Here is a 24,294-nt window from a genome sequence, read left to right as displayed (position 1 = left end):
CCCTCTCTTCTCCAAAGTTGTAGCTACTAAATATGTATGCAATCTCATCCTGAGAAGAGAAATATAAAGCAGCATAGCAGCCACAAGAAGTAGAATTATTTCCATTCAACCTCTTTCAAAATATGTATCAGTAGTAAGAGCGGTGATAAGAATATTTAAATGAAACAGTTTCTGGCGTCACTTGGTGGAAATTCTTCATATTGAAATTAAATTTAAAATACTTTGCCTTTCCACATAAAGCACTTTTATTACTACCTAGGTTTCGTTATGGTATAACATCGTCAGGACCTGATGATGTTATACCATAACGAAACCTAGGTAGTAATAAAAGTGGTTTATGTGGAAAGGCAAAGTATTTTAAATTTAATTTCAAGAATATTTAAGCCAATAGACCAATGCACAGATTTCATGTTTGATGCAATGGAAATGGAAGATTTATTGTAACTCTCTGTACACCATAACAAATTCATAGATTTTGGGCATAAAAATAAAATGTCCAGGCAAATGATCATTTTGTTAACAGTTAATTAAGTTTGAATGCGTAAAAATATCTTATGTGAACTAACATGGTATTACTGCCAATACATAATAATTTTTAATCCATCTGTATTAAACAGAAATCAAAATTTGTGAACATGTATCTGAGATATTCTTGATTTTTAGAATGTAGATACATACATTGCTAATACATATTTATTTAGTGTACCTCGTCCGATGCAAAGCAACCTTTTTCATTGGGCCATAAATTTCTTGAGCCCAAATGAATTTTTTTTGTGAATTGCCCCATTCTTCCAAGTAGACCACTGTGCACTTTCATGATTCCTCAGCGAGAGGATATTCTCATAAGAATTCATAATTGCACCCTTATTACTACATTTTTAATATTACTGGGTATATTAACTCATCAACTGTCTTATATATATATACTGTGAGCAGAATTTTATTTACATATACCTGAGTAAATGATGGACATGCTTCTGTGAGGAGGTCTACTGCCATTCATTCTTAGGATAAGGACAACACACTAAGTATATATCTAATGGTGAATGCCACATCACAATAAAAATGTTTACCAATGCCAGTTCTCTGTGGTCACATATGAAAATAATGAAAATTTGCCCGTAATCATAAAAAGGATTTCATTTAAAAGGCACTCTCACAGTTTAATTTGAAAACTACATTTGGATTCCAAGAATTTTAATTACTATTCAATGCATTTTGATTTATATAATGAATTTATCTAAGCTATCCAAGAAATAAATCAATAATTTCTCTCCTAGCAAATATTCTAGAGCACTTCTTTTTAGTTATGCATCACAATAAGTCAGTGGTACATATAAGGCAACCAACATTTAGTTTTGAAGGACTGAATATCATTGTTGGGTATTTCAAATGTACAAAATAATGAGGAAATTCCAATTATGCCAAAAAACTTATATTTCACATGATTGAACCTTGTTCTTTTTTTATGTTTACTTTTCACTCCTATTTTAATTTTATTGCATAGTTTAAATTTATAATTTCATAAGTCTTTTAATAGATATATAGTAACCATTAATTTATCCGACCAAATATAATTCACACATAACTTTTGGATCAAAAACTGTCAATTCAAAAGCTGTGATTGACTGCAATAAATGTAACCACAAAATGTTATAAATTGCCTTCCTTAATTGGCATTCACAAGATTGAAATTGCCTGATCAAAATTGAGTTTCTAAGAGTTAAAAATGGCACATACATTATTTTATCAAAAACATGCCAAAGGATACAAATTATTGTAAATATTTTCAAAGGAAAACAATGTCATTAATTTATAAATGGTGTTTTTTTTAAGTCCTTTGTACTAAAGAAGTGATGCTTAGTTCAAATCTCCATTTGATGATTACATGATGACGATGATATGCACGTTAGCATCATTGCATATGATTTGATCATTTTCTCCTTTCAGTGATATTTTTTTATGTATGCAAATGATTTTCTTGTAAGGAAAGAACTTGGGCCTTTTGCTATATTTATCTTGAATCTAAAAACAATCTGATTCAGCACATACATCCCTTAGGGCTCCATCTATTATTTAAAAGTTGAAAAAACTAATTAGAAAACCTTCCCAGTCCACATTAATGGCTTATTTGAGAATCAATTGCTTAATCCTGCAAAGTTGGCTATCCAAAATAATTCTGACTTCGGCAAGTAAGAGTATGAAATCCCTCATCAAATATAGGCATCATCAAATCCACAAAAAATATTACTCCATATTACTAAACATTACAATGCTGCCGAGTCAGATATGACATGTTTTGGTTCAAAGGAAACCATGAACAATCCATGCATATTCTGGTATTCATAATGGTTATCCTTTTGAGTATCACTAGGGTTTCCAGGCACTGGAGACTGCCGCACATGAAAAACAATTTTAAATGTACAGTAAACTCTCGATTATCCATGTGCAGATTATACATTTTGTAGATTATCTGTGCTATTTTCTTCTTAGCACTTTAATATTTTAATAAAATTACAATCGTAAAGATAGTTAAATGCTTTGAAACTTTGGTGTACTTCTTTAGAAATACAAGTTTGAAATACATTGGCTTTGTTAAAAGTTTTTGATTTCACAAAATGAAAGTGTGCCAATTTTATTTAATGTTACAATTTAAACATTTTTGTACACACTATACTTTCCCATTTTTGTGTCCCTTGCACTAATTAGCCCTGAGAATTCCATATTCTCCTTTAAGGTAAGAGCAAATACATAGTTTTACTATGCAACAAATAACTTATTAAGTATCTGCACTGAATTATTTTAATTAGTATCAAATGATGAAAATGAATCTGTATGGGTAATCCTTTGTCAATACTCATCCTTTGTCAACCATTTGTTTTTTCCTGGCTACGTAATTGGTTTAGCGCTCTGAGAAAAATATATTCTGCTATTCACTTTATGACATGTATTTCTGTTCTGGAATATTATAATACCACTCTTATAAAAATGGAAGAAATGCATTATCCATTGCCAAAAAAATGCAAATTAATCACAAGGAATGAAAAAGGAGAGTCTCCATTCATACCTGTCTATATCACGACCATAATTTCTGCATAATTCGATTATCCATGTTTCATTGTGCATCCATTAGTATGCATAATCGAGAGTTTACTGTACTGTTAAAACCATGTGTGTTCCTTCTGGGTGTGGCTTGGATATGGATGAAAGAACTTGTTTAAAAAACCTGGATTCTTGAAGTCACTTCTGTACACAACACAGAAATCACAGTTCAGGCTTGGAGCTGAGAGATCTCCCATCTTTGAAGCTTCATATTTCAGACATTTTCTCTGAGACACTGCGGTCATTCACAGGCTTGGACATCATTAATGTTTCTTCATTCATTTCACATTCAAAAACGCTGACATCAGCAGGCTGGACAAGAAGTCTAGGAAGAGGAGCAGTGATAGTATTTAAATTCAGTCAAATATAATACCTGCAGTTTTTAAAAGAAATATTTACTTCTACTAAATTTTAATATTCATTTCAGAGCTCTTTTTTAAAGACTATCCTTATGTTATCCTACAAAATTGGCAGAAATTTCAATCTCTTAACCATTTGCATTTCTACTTTGCCAAGCTATGGGTAGAATTTAGAGTAAAACTACTATTACATTATGATTGGATAATTTTCATTCAATAAATACAAAGTCTTGAGAAAATTATTCACCAGCGAGTGCAGTGTGGACCCTGTGATGTTAAATGAAATTAGTTTATAAACATTTTATCCCTTTTCCTACCTTGGACCTTTGACTCTTTGCCTTTGCTGCTGTGAGTGCTGCAATTCAACTGACGGCAAGTTTGTTGCTGGCCTAATTTTACAGGAAAGCCATTCCTTTCGTCCCCAGTCAGCTCCAAAGGCTTCTCCATCCTCCAATGTTTGTGGCAGATGTTGTTTCAAGGTCTCAGGGAGGAGTAGGCTGGTTGCACCCCCAGCAACCAAGAGAAACCCCATCACCAGAAGAGGAAGTACCAACATTTCTGTGCCCTAGAATGTGATGAAACTCAAATATTAAAAATATATAGAAATAAATTTTGTATTGAATGAAGGTTTTCCAGAATAAATGATTTAATAAATATGTAGCTTTTAGTCTGTTGGATCCCATAGATTTGTTTGACTATTTAGTTTGAGCATTTAAATTTAACCGACATTTTTACCATCAAAATATTAGGCTTTTATAATTTTTTTAAATTTATTAAATCATGCAAAAATAGCTGACAAGTACCATATGACATTCGAGGTACCAAATAATGGATGATAATGGACATAAAAGATAACTCTTATCCTGAACATTCTTTCTGTAGAAGGGACCTAATTAATTAATTTGGTTCCTAATCACTTTCTGAGATTCTTGTATATTTGAAGAAAGGATATGTAAGGAATGGAATATAAAAACTTTTCATTATTTAAATTATTATCTCTCCCCTTCTCTTGCACTTATTTCCCATCATGTGGGTTGTCACCAGCCAGATTAAATGGGCAACAATTACTGTCAGTCCCACATGCTAACAGAAAATGTCTAATATCCATGATTCTCAAAACTCCTCTAAAAACTACTGCATTTTATAACAATTCTGAGGGACAAGATTACTTTCACTAAGTTGTAAACCCTTTAAGTGCCAGCCTCAATGACCTGATATATGCAAAAAAAGCCGAGATTTTTTATGAATATATATGTTTTGGATAGACATTTTTAGAGAATCTGTTATTAATATTCTGAAGGTAATAATACAATTTAATTATTTTGTTTTCACTCCATTTTCATTAAGGAAAAATAGAGACCTGAGGTTCAGAACATAGAAATAAATGCTGTCTGTGACTTTTTTTGTTCATGGTCTAAGGGTCAATACATCAACGTGCTATAAGGGTCATGTACACTTCATCCTCAGAGCAAATATATTTCCACAAATCTCAAGTGGAAGATAAGTAAATACCCTTTATACCATTCCATTATTTATTTATTTAATGACTTTATTGGGGCGACTTGGAGACTTAACCCTCCAAACCCGTGTACATAATATCAAAGACAATTACAAACACCTAAGCCCTAGGTGGAGGAAAAACCCTCTAGGCGGGAATGAAACCCGCAGCCTCTGGGTTGGCAGGCAAGGATGTTACCCCACTGCCACCGGGGCCAGCATTTTTGAGCTGGCAGTAACAAGAAAACCCTAGTTTTAGCCCATGAAAAGAAACTTGCTCCCTCTTTCAAATTTCTGGCATACTGCCCTCTCCTTGCCAAATTCTTTTACCCCTACCAAATTCATACATTCTTTCATACATACTCATCATTTCCTGAAATTTCTATCAATATTCGCCATGTTAGTCCCTCCGACAATCACCTTCTTGGTTTACAACTTCATCTGAAATCATTCACTCATCTTTCTCTCTCATCATTTGGCTCTTAAGCATTTCCTTAGCATTATAAATCAAAATAGCACACTTCATTCACAATCACTGGTACATTCAATTTAAATTATTTCATGATATTTATACTCATTTATCACACTGACTATTCTAATTTTACTACTAACAATCCTCAATGACCTCACACTCAATTATTTGAAAATTGTTTACTTAACTTGGTCAATCAGCAGTCTCATTCAATAAAGTTGGAGAGAGTTAACTTTTATACAATGCCATGCTGCTTTGGACAAACATTCTTTTTTTTAAACACCACACACTAACAACAATCTTTCTGTTGACATTACTACACCTTATATCAATCCTACCATTTCTGCAAGTATGTCAAGACACATAAAATCATCCACTTGTTCAGATCAATCCCAGTTGTAGCTCACTCGGCAATCATTTTTTTCCACTCCTTACCAGGACAACTACATTAACTTCGATGCATCTACCTCAAATTCAATCTCTTTTTTACCACAACTACAATTGTGGATCTTGGTGAAATTATAGCATACCAGGGGGTTAATCAGGCTACAGCTGCAAAACTGGCCTTCTGGCACCTAACTGTAGCTTCCATCTGATGGTTGATAAGTTCAAGTCGAAAAAATTTCAATTTTGATCCATTTCAGTCATACAACTTGAAAACAACCTTGCTCGCCACCAGGAAATATATGCAAGTGTATTGACACACCAGAATTCAGTCCAGTACTCCACATACAAGTAATATCCATACTAAGGGTAAAATTCATAGATTTTGTAGGAAGTAAACTGTCCACTTGACCAATTTGGCTGACTTGCAGGTCAATTGGTATTATATTATTCTTGGCATTATAACTCAGCCATCTGATAATAATTTATTTTATACCCAATGCAATAAAATTGGTAAGGGGAAAGATGGGGATTCAGTTTTAATCAATCCAGGATATATGAGCAACTACTTACCAGATAATTAACAAGTGGTATAAGAATAGGTCCAATCATTCCTACAACAGATGATGTACTCATGCCAAGGCCTCGCACAACAGTGGGATAGAGTTCAGTCGCCATCAATGGCAAGACGACGAATGATGATGAGATACCCATTTTTCCAATGCAGTACAGGGCTAGGGTGACATCCTCATCTATTTTTTAAGTTTATGTAGAAATTATGCAATTAATCACTTGAAGAATAAATGTAACATCTTAATAATACTATTTCTTTAATATGAATAGAATAGTTTAACAAAACATCATTGCATTTAAAGTTGAAATTATAAAAAAATCAACATACTGTTTTGCACCAATACTGTTGCCAAGCAAGCTGCTCCTCCCACAACCATACTGGAACATAATGTCCATCTTCTGCCAAGATAATCCATTGCTGGCCAAAGGAACAGGTATGTTGGTAATTCAACTGCCCCAGCAAGGAAGAAGTTGAGGAATTCATCTCCACCAAGTGAAGGAGCATAGTATGAGAGTCCTACATAAACACTGGTGTTGGTGAACCTGGGTTGTGATATAGGAACAATTGTTCATACTGAATGTAGCATATAAATTTATTTGAATGGGTATCATGGAAAATGGGATTTGAGAAAACAACCAGTAAGGACCCTTGCACTATGAAGAAAATTCAATGGCAACTCTAACCTACAAAATAAATCCCATGCCAAATCTAGAACTGAAACCATGCTACTCTTTGGACTAATTAGTTTATATTTAATTATATCTGGAAGCATATTGCTGATTATATAATTTAACAAGCTTTGAATGTATAGGCAGCAGAGGGAGGGGATACCACGCCCATGCAAGAGAAATATCAAAGTGAGGAGTTTTTTGTAGGAACATATGAAACACAACTTTGAATCATTAGAATATTAGAAAACAAACATTGTTCAAAAAGGATTTTAAATGACCTGCCTAACTTTTTTCAGATCACCTAAAACTTGCATCATAGAGTGGCAGGGATATTTTTGAATAGGTATCAACGGAAAGGTGATCTCCCAAAAGTAGGAATTTTTAACAAGGATACTTTAAAAAGCCCCATGTACAGGGTGTGGTAACATAAATTCCTTTTTAATCCCTATATTAACAATTCTCATATCAAGAAAAATTCTTAATTTAACTTCACCTTTTGTTTCTACCATAACGAGGAATTCAATATGATCAAAATTCAATCACTTGCTCAACATTCATGTGCTAACCACCCATCTCCTGTGGATTGCTAGATTTTTTGTGAATCAAGACTCATATATGTCTGGGAGGATCATAAGGAGAATAATACACCTATGAAGTGGAAGGAGTCATCGTTTCACATGTTTTACATTGTGACGCTTTCAAGCTTTCAAGTTTTGAAGGCCGATCAAAATAGCTGACATTTTTATTTATTTGCATTAGAAAATTTGATAAACAAGGAGGAAATGAATATAATATTTCAAAAGCTATTCTTTTTTATCCTTCATAGTCCCATAATCTCTAACCTCCTTGCATGCCACAGCATAAACCTTGATGGTTGAGACTTAACTGTGTACAATGGTGAAATATACTCATCTCACCATATGAAAGTGATGATTAGAGTTTTTCTCCTGAGGTTTGGGGTTCTGAAGAGATCCATTACACCATAGGTCCTCTTGTCATCAATTAACTTGCTCTCTCCAGAGCTTCCTTCACATTGAACAAGATATTTCCTCTTTATTCCACATGTGAAAAAATAAAGAAATGGATTATCAATCCACCCTTCACATCAGGTTAAAATTTCATGTCCTTTTGTTCATTAAACTACTGATTATTTTTATCATACTAGGTACCATCCATATTTACTATTCATACATCCATTACAGTAATCCTTAAGTCATAATATAATCTAAGAATTCTTCTAATTATGACAAACTCACCACATCAATTTGATTTACCTATCACTTACATGAATGAAGAGATTTTTTTATTAAGATTAAAGTACATGTCAGTTGTAGGAGATGTGTTCTGAGGTTACCTACTCAACTAATGAACAGAAAATTGCACTCAGTTTGAATAATGCATTATCATCTCATAACCAATTTAAACAATATCAGTTAGAGCTTACTTTGAGTTGAAACATATAGTTTGCTGGCAATGACTTCTTATTAATTCTTGCCATATGAAACAAGACCTTCTCAGCTTCATCATAACGTCCATTGGCAAGCAACCATCTGGGAGACTCGGGCATCACCCTTTGCAGAAAATAGTAAAATATGTACTTAAATATTTAGAAAAACAGAGGAGCATGTCAAAACCAAATAATCAGTATCACAAGAGTTACATGAGCAAAGCCATGAAGTCATTTAGCTACACTGTTAGACATTCATTTATAACAGTCAATTTTTAATTATATTTTTTTTAATATGTTAACTTTAAGAAATGAAGTGGTAAATAAATACGAAAATCCATGAGTAAGAGTATTAGGAATTTGCTCAGTCTGATATCCTGAATGAGATTGCAACTACAAGGAATTTTTGAAAAGTAAGTTGAAAGTTTCATCAACAAAAAAATATATTTGTTTGGAAAAAGTTTTTATGGACTGCTTTAGTTTCCTACAAACCTCCTTCACTTTTCTACATATGATTCATTTCAAAGCATTTTTGCAGTGCTTTACTAGCTTCTTTAATCCATCAGCATAGAAGTTTGCTGCCTGGGATTGAACCAGTTGAGAATGGTGGTCTTGATTATTTCCTTGTCATCTTCAAACCACTGAATGTCATTTGGTATCTGGATTGGTGTTGAATATTCACATCTCGTGCAGCAATGGAAAAACAAGTCATCTTCATCTTGTCGACAGTGATCCAAAAAAGGCTAATCCACTCAACATTCTTTGCTCTCTGGTTTGGTTGGTAAGCATTGTCGGTGATCACCTTGCTCACTAATCATGACATTGGAGCTTTTCTGTAGCAATTGTTTAAATAGTGGAGCATGCAAACAAGAGGAAATTTATCAGCTTGGCCACTAATCATCAATTTTTGATCAGATCGCAGTTCTGATTTCAACGATCTGGATACTGGGTATGTCACTCTGTTCATTATCATGCACATTTGTGCAGCCATTTTTGAAATCTCAACACAACTGCCCAACCTTTCCTTCACTCATTACTGTAGGATCATAAACTAAGCACATTTCCTGATGAATTTGGGCTGCTGATGATCTTTAAGCACACAAAAATCAAACCACAGCACAGACTTTGCAAATGGTGGGAGCAATAATGTTTGCAGACATTGATAATTGGATTCACCAAACAAGGAGACGACTACTGAATCATAACATTAACTTCAGTGGCTTCGGATGCAATCAATAGATAGTGCTCCATGTGTACAACCTTTTACTGAGCTGCCAGTATTTAAATATGAGAAAATAGACATTCCTTGTCGAATACGCCTTGTAGTGTGGCTTAATAATTATGAGCAAGGCCAATATTGCTGCATTATATTCATCAAAATAGTAACAGAAACATTATCACTGCTTATCACACAGTCACTATCTCATATATTACAAGCCAATAGTAATTACGTATAACCATCAGCTCACTAAATTTGCCTTAAATTTATTATATTGATAAATCTGTATCTCACCACCACCAAATAAAAAATGAAAGGAATGGAAGAGATGTAGCCAATGACAGGTCCCTCCAATCCCTCACAAGGTAGACAACAGCAGCTAATGCAACCAATGCCAGTGAGTATGCAATATTGCTGAAAATACTGCACATGGTGCGTTTTGTGGGACCAACCATCTCAATAGCTGCAACGTAAGTAATTGTCATTAGTTTATGTTCCTAATTTATTATTAAATGCTACAAGAATAGTAATAACAAAATCTCTATTTAAAGGACAAAATATATTATTGGAAAGCTAATCCCATATGCAATGTGGCTGCAAAAGCTATCATCAAAAGTTGAACTAATTAAGGAACAATTTCATTTTTTCTTAATCCTTATCCTTTCAAGTAGTCACACTGAAAACAACCAAAGAAATTATATTTACCTGTATTTTATTTAGGCCTTTTTGTTACATTCAAACTGATAAGGAAAAGGTAATCAACTTAATGGCATACTGCTTTAGTTAATAGGAATAAGTGATGACATATGATAATAAAAAAAGGAATCATTATTGTCTTGGGAAGTCTATTATTTGCTGTGGCAACCCAGTTTCATCGTTTAAGTTCCAAGCCTGAAAAACGGTACTTGATTTTCTCTCTAATTTATGCTTCTCCATGTACACATCCTCGATACCAACACAAGAACCACTTGGTTTCATTAAAGCAGAGTGAAACTTAATTCTAATTGTGAAAAAAACACACAAAGGCTTTTTTTCTCAAGAAAGGGTTTTGATGCATGGGACCATACGTAATTCGGGATCAATTCAAGGGAGTATTGGAATTTAATGCAGTATCCTTGAACTTAGGCAGATCTGTGTTATCCTTGGGCATAGACATCACGCCTAGCTTAAAACCCGTGAAATTATAATCAAGTCTCGTTAAAAATGTATATTAATTAAGCGGCCCACATCAGATGAGCCATTTATTTCTTCACGACTCCATAAAAATGGATAATGTATTTCTACTGCTTCGGAAGGATATTGTACATTATTTTATAAAATTTTAATAAATGTATGTCTGTTTAAAAACCTGTGTCAACTCATCTTTGAGCGCTTGTCTCTCGGTAATGAATCATCCTTTGAAAAAGTACGCATGTCCTTTAGGGAGCCTGTTTTTATAAATTATTCACTGGAAACAAACATTTTCTTCAACAACCGTTTGACTAATTACAGAGCAAAATGTGCAATTTTCTTTGGGTATTATATTATTAAAATTTAAGAGGGAAGACATTTGGAAAAATATCCTGTTTATTAAACAACTTGAGAGTGCACCAGAGTAGCGATTAGCCCCAGTGAGATGATTGCTGATGCAAAAAAGAGATTATGGTGCAACCACTGAAGAAGCAGTGTGCCAAACCTTCATTTGGCCAACCCAGAATAACACACAAGGACTTTACTCTCAAAGTAACTTGAGTGGCCTCGATTTTTACTCGAATAGTATCTGGGCAATAAAAAGCAGTGGAATGAATAGTGAAATAGACAGAGAAGCGACAACCCTGCAGGCAGAAGAGGCATTTCTGGCCATCTTCAAAAGCCCACAGTTTTCCAAAACATTAAAATTTTAATATTTAATAAAATACACATTGAACAGCAATTCAATTGGCATAATTACAATATAAACGTTCTGTTGAAGGTGATAGATTTTTCCCAGAGGAGATAAACTCCTAAATTTTGGAGAAAACTTTGTTTTATTAATAGTTTAATAACTTATAAGACTGAAACTTAATGATTTTTTTGATTGCAAGGCATTGAGCATACTGGCAGTATCAAGTTGAAGTTCTAAGCATTGTAGGTACACTTTATTGCAGAACAGAAATCTAGGCTCCCAGTACAAGAATAAAGTTAGAAAAATGAATTTACTCGCTGTAAGTGACTGGAAAATAAGATAAACAAACATTTTGTACATAGTTTCTATAATAAGTCAGTGCCTACAGTCTGGAATAAACCAGAAAAATCCAAATCAAAAAGACTGTACAATTACCCAGTACATATGGTGTTCCTAATATGGCAGGTACTGTAAATCCCACTCCAAATCGAAACACAGTCCATGTGGTGAAGTCCTGAGCAAATGCAGTGGCTATGCCAAAGAGGCAATTGATGAATAAATATATGAAGAAGGCAGGCCGGCGTCCAAGCCTATTTCATGATAATTAAAAAGGCATCATACTCATGTATTCATATTTTCTACACCTGAAGAAATTCTCATATTGCAAAAATAATTAGCAAAAATTTTGTGTGTAATACTGTTTTTTTTAATATACAAATCATGATTTAATATTCTCATTCTCAGATTAATGTGGAGAACTTTGATTTAACACAAGAAATCATAGAGTCATACAAGGTTACAAGGTTTCAAAAGAAATGTCATTCTTATGATCAAAAGAGTTGCACCTTTTTCACTTGGTTATTGACGCTGGCATTCTTATTTGGAGACATGAACATGCACGTTTTATCATGAGAAAATATTTGAACTTCCCAGCAAAGTCTATGAATGATTACTTCTCCCATTGAAAAAAATAATGAAGGCATACAGTATAAAAGCAAATATTTATCAAGAGCATATTATCACTAACTTGTGAATAACAAGAAACATTAATGAACAATTTTTTTCCTATTCTCCACACATGATTTCATGAAAAAGGATGGATAACAAATATCACCAAGTTTTTTGCCAAAAGACTTGATGAAAAAAATCTACATAAATCAAAACATTTCCTAAATAATTAGTCTTGGAGATATATAATAATGATATAATCAAGAAAACCACTGTATCCTCAATTTTTCTATTGACCCTATTTCAAATTTGATAACTATACGGAGAAACAAGATCGATACAAGATAGTTTCACAGTTAGATAGTAATACAATGACCAGTAGATCAACTTAAAAAATGCATCATTATTTATGCTCAAAAAATAATATAGTAAATGAAAGTGAAAGCCCTGACTCACTGACTAATTAAGGAGCAGCCAGAGTCCAAGGAGCCAGGAATTTCTAATTCCACAGAAAGGTTTTTTCATGATGTAGGGAAATGCCACAAAAGAATTTTTCAGTATTTGATATCTTAAGGGTGAAACTCTTACCTAGAGGGAATGCCCTATATTACTGATGGCAGGAAAAGTAAAAATACTCCGAAAACTAGCTATAAATTTTAAATGTAAACAGCTCGCAGCTTAATATTTTTGATTGATGAGAAAAGGAATGGCAGACAAGAGGAATGTCATGAGTGGTGATTAGGGGAAAAAGAAATGGAGATTACCACAGTTATCAAAGGAAAACAGTATGGAATATTTTATGTGTAGTTTTACAAATGTTTTGCTTAAAACAAAAGTCATTTATATAATTTCTAGACAGTAAATAATTTCAAAGGTATTGTGAACAGATCAAAAATATTTTTCAACTGAACAGCTGAAGAATATGACACATTAGTGAATACAATTAATTTTATGATGTTAACAAAATATCTAACAGCCCTTTCAACTCCTCACAAAAATGTAAGCCTTCATCGATTCAGTTGTAAAATATTTTGTTCCACTACTTAAGCATCATCTGTTTTCAAATAAGAAATCATAGTTGCTTAAAAATTAATAATTTCTAGTTACAACCATTAACTGCATTCATTATAATATCTTCCCTGAAATACAGTGTGAATTTCAGCTGAAACACCTGCAAAATACACTGGGCATAAATTGGAGAAATATTTTCAATGCCTTTTCCAGCTGCCCAAAGAGTAATTAAGCAAAGGATGGTGTATTTTGTAGGTGATAACAAATCAACACTGCAGAATACTGGAAGTATATAACAATTTAATCTGGACTTATAAGACCGGAGAATATTTATAGATTATGTTAAATGTGTTTTTACTTGATATCATCAGAAGAACATAATAAATGCATGATGAAATCAATTGAGAACTGAGAAAAATTATCTCTTTAAGATTTTATTTATTGTTTGTGTGATATTTAACGGCCGTAACGTTAAATACATACGTGTCCTGGATGTATCCAAAAATATAGCTCCCAATAAGGCCTCCAACCCCTAGCAACACAAGTGCCAAAGTTGGTTGGAAATCTTGATCACACACCATTTCCCACTGGAATGCAAATCAAGAAATACATACTTTTGAAAAAATTCTCACTCTATAGTTGAACACCAGCTATTAGAATTTCATATTACATACTTCATTATGGTGATATATAATTCAATATACATTTCCAAAGAACTGCGGTAGATGCCGCAACTAACTTTTCACGGAGTCATCCACTAATACACATTACAATGCAATGATTTCAGAGTGTAAAAAATCATTTCACCCTGACTGGGATTCAAACCTGGATCCCTTGATGTCCAGCTGAGTGCTTTAGCCATATAAGCTACTGAGGCATTCTCTTCGATTGAGGGATTCGAATTCGAATCCCAGCCAAGGGAAATGATTTTTATGATGATCTATTAAAATTGCATGTATCTAAACATAACTTACAAATGTTTGGTTTTTATTGATAACCTACAATTTAAAGTAAGTTTCGGATGGACACAGACTATAAAATAGTACAGTGACAATTCCGTTGTCTCTCTTAACGAAACAATACCTGACATCGAACATTACAATAAGTCCCTCTTTAGTTTGCCATACTTCCTTCTAACCTTCATTCCATCCAACATGCCCATTCCATTCCTAACCCTTCCTTGTTTGCCTAATGTTCTCCACTCTGTGACAATCTTCAACACCCCATTGGTAATCAAAATACTCTGCATCCATCTGTCTTCCCTCCTTCCCATTTCTCCTAACAATCCCCTCTCCTCCCCTGCCATCTCCGCCCCTTCCTTTTTTGTTTTCCTTTCCATCCATTACACCTTTTCCATTCGTTTCCACACCCATATTTCTAAAGTGGCCAATCTATATCTATCATCTCGCTTCAACAACCATGTTTCCATGCTGTTAAAATCCATACTTTTAACAGGCCATTTCACACCATCTTTTCTCAACATTCTTGTCAATTGTTCCCTCCCTCCTGTGAAAGCTCTTTACCAATGCAATTCTTCTCCATATACCCATACCATCTTGGTGCAAAACACTACAAGATATATAAGGTGTCCCACCAGCTCAAGTTTATGAGCACCTGTTTTATAATTTAACTTAGCTTTTCTTTTTCTCAAAAACCACATAACCTTTGTTTTACTTATTTTCTTTGTTACACTTATTCTCATCCCAGCCTGGTTTTAGAAAGGGAATAGGAATGAGTGATGCTCTAGAAGTAATAAGGTCACTATTAGAATTCTGCTGAGTATGTCCAGGATGTATATGCATGCTTCATGGATTTTGAGAAGGTATTTGAAAGTATTAGGACACAATTAATCAATGTTTTTCAAACCACAAGAGGAGATTTTAGGGATAGATTACTTCCCAGGAACCTGTACATGTCTCGGACTGTGCTAGTGAGAATAGAAAATGGAGAGTTGGGACAGGCAGTACTGTGCAGGGGAGTACAGCTTCGATGTCCATCATCTCTGGTGCTATTCAATTTCAGAGAGAAAGAAAAGATGAAATGGTAAACAAGGTAGGGGAAGGGTTAGAGGTAGTAGTAAAACCTGGGGAGTACTCATGAAATAAGTTAAGATTTTTGGATGATCAATTTTTAGTTGGACAGTCAGCCAAAGGATAGCAATCATTACAGAATCAGTGTGATAGGTATGAGGGCAGGTAATGAGGTTCCCAAGACACAGGAAAGCTAAGATAAACATTGAAGTTGAAGGCACAAAGTAAAGAAGGTATTTTTCACTTATTTTGGAAGTGAAGTTATCCCAGATTAGGTGGGCAATGCATGAGGACATCAAAAGAAGAAGAAGAATATTCAGTAAAGCAGCTATTTCATATGATGACAGATTGAAATGAAATTATGGACTTTGATATTCCACAGACATTATTTAAAAACAAGACCCAGATTTCGACATTGGACGTCATCATCAGATTACCTGATGATGGCGCTCAACATCAAAACCTGTGTCATGTTTTTAAATAAAGTGCGTGAAATTACAAAGTCAATAATTTCATTTCATTTCAATATATTATGCAAATTCCATAAAGTTATGCCAGAGACAAAAATTTTTTCCAAAAAATAATGACAGGCCTAAATGAAAATGCAAAGAAAAAATAATGAAAATTTTCATATGAAACTTAGTTTTCTATGGCTTCAGAAACTTACTCATGGAGACTAGATAGATATGAGGCTTTTGAGATGTCAGTGTGGACAAAAATAGAAAAAATGACATTGACAGAAAGAAAAATAAAGAAGTGTTTCTCATGGTAGGGGAAGAGAGGAAATTTAAAGAGGGCTGAATAAGTGGATGCAGGGGAGACAATACGATGCTGAAGATGATAACAGGTACGAGAATGCTGGGAAAGTGAGGAAAGGAATAAGGAATTTTGTATAAAATTGAGTAAGACAAGAAGTATGCAAAAAGCTTTAGTACAATTTATGGTAATACATGGGATGAAGTTAAGGATACTTATTTGGGGCCATTTGAACCAGAGCTTACAAGTCCAGCAGTAGGTAGATGTCAGGGACCATTGAAAGCCTACCCTAATCTGAAAGATCATAGCTTGAAGATACATAAAGTAACTAAGTAACGGACTGCTTGAAAAGCAAAATTATTCAAATGTTTGAAAAATAATGAAATTATACAACATTTCAAATATCATTTAATATTTTTTAATCAACACAAGCACTCACAGGTCACATATGGGCCAAAGGTTGCACCCCATAATGGTCATGGATTGTGAAATAAAGATTTTCAACAAACATATACACAAGTCTACTGTTTTTCAATGAGTTTCTTTACACTGAATTCACTGTGTTCATAAGTTATCCATCATTCTGTTTTGATCTCACATTTTTTTCTTTGATATGTGTCATGATGATGCCAAATTTTGAATATCTAGTCCATCTGAGGGTATTTTAAAACTGCTTGATGGGATGCCTTGAAGTGTCCAGTACTATGTAATGCTGGGAAAAGAGATTATAAAAATGCAGTAGAGTTTAAAACTATTTCCATTGGCTTTTTCCTCATTGACAAAGAAATGGCAGGCACTTTAAACCCTGTAGCCCATCACGAACTGTACATTCTGAAAAAGGGCAGGAAAGTACTAAAAGCATACCATCTAATTTCCAGAAAAATTCATCAGTTTTGAGCCCAAGGAGAAGTGGCCTTCAGGGAGTACACGACATTAATAATAAGCTGGAGGGTACAAATGGGGTAAAATACACCCCAATGAAATTTGAGAAACTGCGTATAAACACTTTCAGTGTCAACAAAGTAATTTTTCTGCCACATATCGCATTTATATTGGTTTTCGTTTTAAAGCAACAACAGGTCTGGAACCTAAAAGACGGCAAAAAATAATATTGGTCGCAAGGGAGGTGTTATAAATTAGCAGACAGATAAATAATTGCTAATCGTTCTCCCACACAATGCTAATCGGTAGACCACTCGAGATATCGGTCGAATCTCATGTTATACATGGGTTCGTGAGTCTAAGCGTATCCTTTAAAAATCATTAAATCACAAATCTAATTGTGCGGGTTGCCTAGCACCGCGCCCTGGCAACAACTCGACAACAAGTCTCGACGAACGGCCATAATTTCTTCGACGTCCTTATTCGTACCATCAATTTCGAAACGAATCAATAAAATCGTTACGATGGACATGAATTCAACCGTACACTTTATTTCTAAGCTTGAAAAAACTTTCACGTATATGCTATTACGATCTGCACGTCATATAAGCGGAAAAGTGCGGCCCACAGCTTCGAATTGACTAGAAAGAAGTTAAGCGATGACTGGTGCCTGAGAATACAAGGAAATACAATACTTTTATTTTACTGTTCCATGATATTTCTTCGACATATCGCGTGATCATCGCCCGTGATGGACAATATAAATTCATTGCAGAAGCATTTAACCGTCACGACCATAGATGTTGTAATATAAACTTCAAATATTGTTCTTTAGATTTTAATTTTTATATTCTAAATGACGTCCATATGTAATTTCAAAATGGAGTCCGTATGTCTCCAACTGCCTATAGTAATGGGACCTCATTCTCTCTACAGAATCCAGACAAGATCTTTCTAAGCAACAGGCCTCCAAGGACGGGAAGTAAATATGATTCGTAATTTTAGTCTTGTGGAGATTACCAAATTAAGATCCATTGCCAGGGAAAAAAGCCAAATTAGGTAATTTTTCAAAATGAATTGTCTGCGTATTACGACGTCCTTTAAGAAAGCACTCCATGGCCGGAACAAACTAAATTACAATGATACCAAAGAGACCACGCTACGTGTCGTCACTCCGCGATTACTATTGCCCAAAAAAACATTTTCCTTCTCAAAATATCGCCCCAACGACCATTCACCCACTTGCCCGGGAGCGAATAACCCGTTCGTAACGTAATTCGATAACGATTCAAAGAGTCCACTTATGTACACCGGCGATCCGAGGCCGGCACGATTTCCACTCCTGACGCATATGAATCAAGCAAGTCGTGGCACAAAGAGTTAACCATATAAGCTATGGGGACGGATTCAAATGGAATGCAACATGACGTAAGTTGAAAACGGTGACGAAGGCTTCTTTCCTTGAAGAGGGACGGTCCTAAGTCACCCAGGCATTTGGGCGGTGGCCCAACGCACCACCATTGTGATCTACTCCGTTCTTCCATTTACAAAAAAGAACATCAATTTTTGCCGGCTCACATCCTCCTTATTCAATTTCTATGCATGCATACGTAATGTAATGGCAAAATCACTGAATTCCCAAGGCACAATTTTGCATTAGTTCGTGGAAAGCTTCAGTTATGATATCCCTGATAGACTTTCAACAACCATTACATAATTCACAGCCTAGAATCCTCGAATGCGAACAGTGGTTCGGCAACGGATTTCACACTTCTCCAAATTATACGAAGCACAAAGATCCGGATTGAGTTCTACCAATTTGCAGTCTGGACTCCGTCCACTTCCCCGATAATTTTCGATTACCCTAATTTTGCCATGCCTGATAAATCTGGATTTTAAAACAACAATTAAGGCAATGCAGTTGATGATGGGGATGAAAGTTATGAAGCCGAGTATTTTATCGATGCTTTCAAAATAAATATGCTCGGTTTTTCAGCGAAAAACAGATTCAAACCCCGGACCAAACGATTACATGCGTGAGAGGCGTTTTTACCGAGAATGTGCTCTTTCCTTTATTTTTCTTTGTCAGCAACACCAATGGATCGTTTAAAAATTGCAATTAACTCATACATCTTGCTCGTTCGTTCCATTCCATACAGTTCAACTTGCCAATGATGAGGTTCTTTTTGCATTCAAGCTCTGGTCAAATTGATTAGCCATTTTAAGCAGTTTGGTTTTTATTTCGGATCGAAGAGAAGTGAAACATTTGTTTCGACCTGAAATCAAGCGGATGGCTCAAACGATTGAACGCCTCGGTAGGAAGGCGATTCAAGGCGGAAAACGAGTGAAAAATTCTCATCAATTAAAACAAGAGCCTCACTCGCCGGGTTGACATGAGCTGGTTCTTTCTGTCACATTAGAGGTCAAGGCCTCTATCAAAGAGTGCGCGGGGTGTCTTCTCGTCATGTATTCACGGACTCCCTGGCCGAACTACTGTCTGATTTTTTTTAACACCCCCTCAAAAAAAACGAGGACATTATTTTTATGAACATAAACAGACCTAAATTTCGCGGTGCAAAATGGCACAAGGTTACCGAAAAGAGATCCTCGGTTCAAACCTCGATAATTCCGCAGAAGGCCTTGAAATATACAGAAGCTGCGAGAATAATAACAAAAACATATTCATCAAAACCATTACACGATTGAATATAATTATTAAATGTAAAAAAATTTTAAAAATACTGGAAGTTTTAAGCGGCCTTAAATGGTACACACTAGTAGAGAATCTACCATATTTAAACTTAAAGCATTTTGTATGATGTTGACGAAGAGAACTATTATTCCAGATTCTCAATGTAAACTAATGAGTTCCCCAGTACGAGTGTGTGGCGCCACAAGATAGTGTAAAGGAAAATTTATAGTGAGTATAACGATAACGAGTCTATCACAAGCAAACACAAACACTCTGGAAGCACATTTATCTGGGAAGCTAAAGTCGGCATTGGGATCGTGTAAAAAGTGGTTTCCGAATCAAATGACTTAGCACAAGGGAAGTTTCAATCCTTCAACTACCAATACAGTTTACTGCTCACACTTTTGATCCCTGCACACCATGAGCATGGACCACTGACCCATCATGAAGGGTACATCATGATATAATTCTATTGATACATTTTATCTGTTTTATTTCTTTGCTAATTTGATAAATCAACTTTATTCTTCTCAAAAATTAGTTCCTACGCGTTTATTTGCATCTTCAAATACTTTCCTGGAGGTATTCATCTTTACCATATCTGAAATAATTATGATAATCAGGAAAATGTGAATATTTTCGAGTTACGCGAAAGGATTCAAGTATACGGTGTAGTTCAGTATTGATGTTTATTTCTTATTGATGGTTTCCCAGGCACCTCCCCTCTCTCTTTCTATGACGGATCAGCATAGTTTTAAGAAATGTGGATGCTCTAAAAGAGAACTGCCAGGGGGGGGGGGGGTCCTCAATTCTGTCACAGTCAAATATCTCAAACAAAGATCCAAGAGGCACACTTTCGTCCCGCGAAATGGAAATTCTCAGACAACGAGACTGTCCAGCTGTGTACATACTTACTAATTGCCAAGGACTTACAAGAAAGTATCTTTTTTTCGGGGAACATTATCAAATCGACATGTTTACGGCATGGGTCAATGGCGAATGCTCAATTTCAACACATTGCACATCGAAGCTTAGGCGGTTCCAAATTTTTGATCGGGCTCAAGAACCTGAGACGTGAGTTCTTGTGGCATCTACGCTTGTCGTCTATGTATCTTGCTTCATTTCTTTTTCACCCCCAGTCCCCTTTTTTCACCATCCCTGCCTATAAAAAGATCCTCCCATCCCCACGGATGAGCGCCCGCAATACTGCGCCGTTGGTTGGGACGAGGGGTAGCGCGCTAAGACGCTAATTTAACTTTGAGCATATTTCTCATAAAAATTTAAAGCAGGATTTACGAGACTCGTTAACACTACGCGCCACTTGAGAACCCCCTTATGGCCCATCGGGTCAACTCATCACTCCAACTATCACGACGCTTTTAAGTCCGGGAGGATAGCTTGACGGAAAATACTAGTGTGCATTTAATTAACTACCGAGGCACGCCAAAGTTTGTCGACAGAATTCATATAAAACATTACTCGTAAGCCAGGTATCGTTTTATACATTTATTTTTATTGCAATTCATTATGGTTCTGGTTCTTTTATTACACAAAGAAGTCGTCCTTAGACAACTTGACGATTTGCTTTTAGGCGTTGGTAAATATCTACGTCAGAATATTTGCACTACGAAATAATAAATTATTGGCTGTGGATTAGGGAGACGTGAAGACAGAGGAGAAAAGCTATCCGAGGTCGGTGAGCAATATAAACAATGTGCGGCAATTGATGCTTAAAAACCCGCACCTATACATAGAAGATACACGTGGAAGATGCCCGAGGACACGAAAACACGTCAAAATGATTACACCATTTAGTAGAGATTACTAAATCGAGTAGAGATATGAACAAGCCGTCCAAGGTTACACTTTCATGCATAACAGTCATTCAGTACCATTGAAGTAACATTTTAAAATTGATGTGAATGAAGAAAACAGTGAAGACCCTTCGGCGTGAGGTCATTGAAGTTAAACGGAAAAGAAGAGGGCACTCCAACGGGAAATGGAGAAAAGAGCGAAAGATTATTTAAATATTAATACGAGATCGATCGAAGAAATATGGAAAGGCAAATAGAGAGGAATTCCGGAAGCCAAAGAGGAAGCGGCAGACAGAAGGAAGCCTGTGAAAAGGAAACCTAGGAAAAAGATGCAGGCAGTAACAGAGGTGAGAGGAAAGCAAAAACATCAAAGAATGAGTAACGGGTAAAAGGTTGAAGGATGGAGAGGGCAAACGACAAAGTATATCGATTTGCGTTTGCACATGGTAACAGAACATTTATTTCTTGATTATCATGCTGATCGTAAAGGATATTATACAAAAATACCACTCCCACCCGAGGGTCTGGGTTCAAATCCCGGCGGTGGCAAAGTTTTCCAGAGGTAACCCCATCCCTACTCGGGAATCTACTTTTGGAGAACACTTCCGATTGGAGTTCCCCGTCCGTCGGATGGGAAGTTAAATAGTGTCACCCCTTGGTGCCTTTCGTTATTAAGAGTAGGCGGATGCCGACGCCGGGTTTTTCTCTCCACCCTTCCCCTATTCCCTGAAAATCCCACCTATGTCGCAAATTACGCCATTTACCTCAACTAACAGTCACCTCTCCAAATAAAAACTACAACCATTTATCTCCAGCTGGATAAAACGTTTCATAATATGTCCTGACAACACAATTCTACCTAACCGTGGTTGTACACGCAGTGAAACATGGTCAGTGCTTTCCATTATTTCCCAAAACGATTCGGTCTAATGGATCCTCTATGTCAGTGTTTCCCAAACTTTTCGAGCCACCCCTTCCACCCCTTTTCGAGCCACCGGGAAATGGGGGCCACGTTCCATAAACCTATACTCAACGCTCCCCAATCGATAGCTTTAAAATAACAATCAGAATCATAAAACAAAATAACTAAAAGTAAAAGTAATTAAAAATAATTACTAATCAAATGTTTATTTACAATCCAATAGATGTATAGTTTTCTTATCACATTAATGCAAAAGATTTAATACACAATAAAAGGAACTTCGGCGAGAATATACTTTTACATAAAAATAAATTATCAAAACAAATAAATTTCAAAAAAGCTTTTTTTTTAAGTTTAATGTCATTTTTTTACTTGAATTAAGCGATTATATGTATAACATGAACATTTTCAATTTATCAGAATTGAATATCCGATCATGTTTTGTTAAAATTAGTTAAACAATTAAGTGACAATTGATAAGTTTTTCAAGGTCTAGAAGTCATTTAAGAAGATTCTATTGCCTAATTTAATAACATATTTCCATAAATTAAAATTTTAATGGGATGGATGGGCTTGTTTACCTGATACCTGTTCTCCTACGTCCGGTTTCATGGCACTTAGCAGGAGTCATAAATCACCGCGTTCACAAACCTGAAGTATGTTTCTCTGTTGGGAAATAAACCGAATAACTGTACTAAAACTACGTTCTACCAAATATGAAGTCGCAAATGCAAGGAGTTTTTCAACCACCATCCATAATGCAGGATAACGATCGGAAACCTCCTTCTGTAACAAAACTCTAGATAATTAATCTTAAAATTTGGTTTCAATTCAATACCATTTTGTAGTCCAATTAATTTTTCCTCTTTTTCTCCAACTTCCTCAATATCTACAAACGGATTTATCACCCAGTCTGGAATTTCCGACAAAACGAGATCCTCAAATCGCTGCATCATATTTTTATGCAAGGTGGCTAAATGGTCACAAAATGCTCAAACCGTCATCACCCATTCCAGCTAGCTCTTCTAGCTTAAGCAGGGAAGGAAGTGATAATGCTCGCGGCGACCTATGTTGCTGAGGGTGAAATAATGTTTCTTTGGCTCCTATTCTGTCGTTATGAATAATATTAGTCCATGCAATTCCATAAATTGAATTCATAAGAAAGACAGTTGAAGGACTGTTGCGATGAAATTGGCTTTGGTTCAATTATTGGATACTTGTGTGTGCGTTGGTTCAACTAAATTTTATTTCATAACAAGGCCGTTTGATGATATACGAGGGTCATCCGGAAAGTAGTACCCGTTCGTGCCGCATGAAGTGCTGACGACGCGAGTAGCCGCTGGACGAGGTCAGATAGCTTCAGTGGCTTGTCTGCCTTCTCTGAGCCAAGTTGCGTGACGCTAGCATTGCCTGTGTTGTTTCTGTGATTGTTTACAATGTTTAAAAAAATTGAGAACGCCGCCAGTTGTGAAGTGAGGGCAGTGATTAAATTCCTCAATGCAAGAAACGTTCGCCCATGTGATATTCATCGCCAATTAAAGGAGGTGTATGGAGACAATGTAATGGACGAGTCGTCTGTTCGGCGGTGGTGTCGCAACTTCAACATGGGGAGGGGGAACACACACGACGATGAGCGTTCGGGGAGACCGT

The 24,294-nt window shown here is 35.6% G+C and overlaps 1 protein-coding gene across 1 annotated transcript in view; it reads right to left on the bottom strand.

The window, feature by feature from the left end:
* Positions 1–411: 411 nt before the first annotated feature.
* The window catches only part of Balat (Beta-alanine transporter), a 46,560-nt gene continuing 22,677 nt past the window's right edge, over positions 412–24,294 (bottom strand). Inside the window, exons 3-11 of the mRNA XM_071595477.1 lie at positions 14,032–14,135; positions 12,025–12,179; positions 10,020–10,188; positions 8,504–8,630; positions 7,977–8,110; positions 6,716–6,930; positions 6,388–6,566; positions 3,779–4,026; positions 412–3,427 (exon numbers count right to left, since the gene is read on the bottom strand). Coding sequence (XP_071451578.1) covers positions 3,310–3,427; positions 3,779–4,026; positions 6,388–6,566; positions 6,716–6,930; positions 7,977–8,110; positions 8,504–8,630; positions 10,020–10,188; positions 12,025–12,179; positions 14,032–14,135 — 1,449 coding nt within the window. The 3' untranslated portion in view covers positions 412–3,309. The remainder of the gene's footprint in view (positions 3,428–3,778; positions 4,027–6,387; positions 6,567–6,715; positions 6,931–7,976; positions 8,111–8,503; positions 8,631–10,019; positions 10,189–12,024; positions 12,180–14,031; positions 14,136–24,294) is intronic.

The sequence above is a fragment of the Hetaerina americana genome, unplaced genomic scaffold (genome assembly GCF_022747635.1).
Source record: "Hetaerina americana unplaced genomic scaffold, ioHetAmer1.1.p SCAF_7, whole genome shotgun sequence".
NCBI lineage: Eukaryota > Metazoa > Arthropoda > Insecta > Odonata > Calopterygidae > Hetaerina > Hetaerina americana.
Note: the sequence above shows the minus strand (reverse complement) of the source record. Positions and strands in the feature narration are given on the sequence as shown.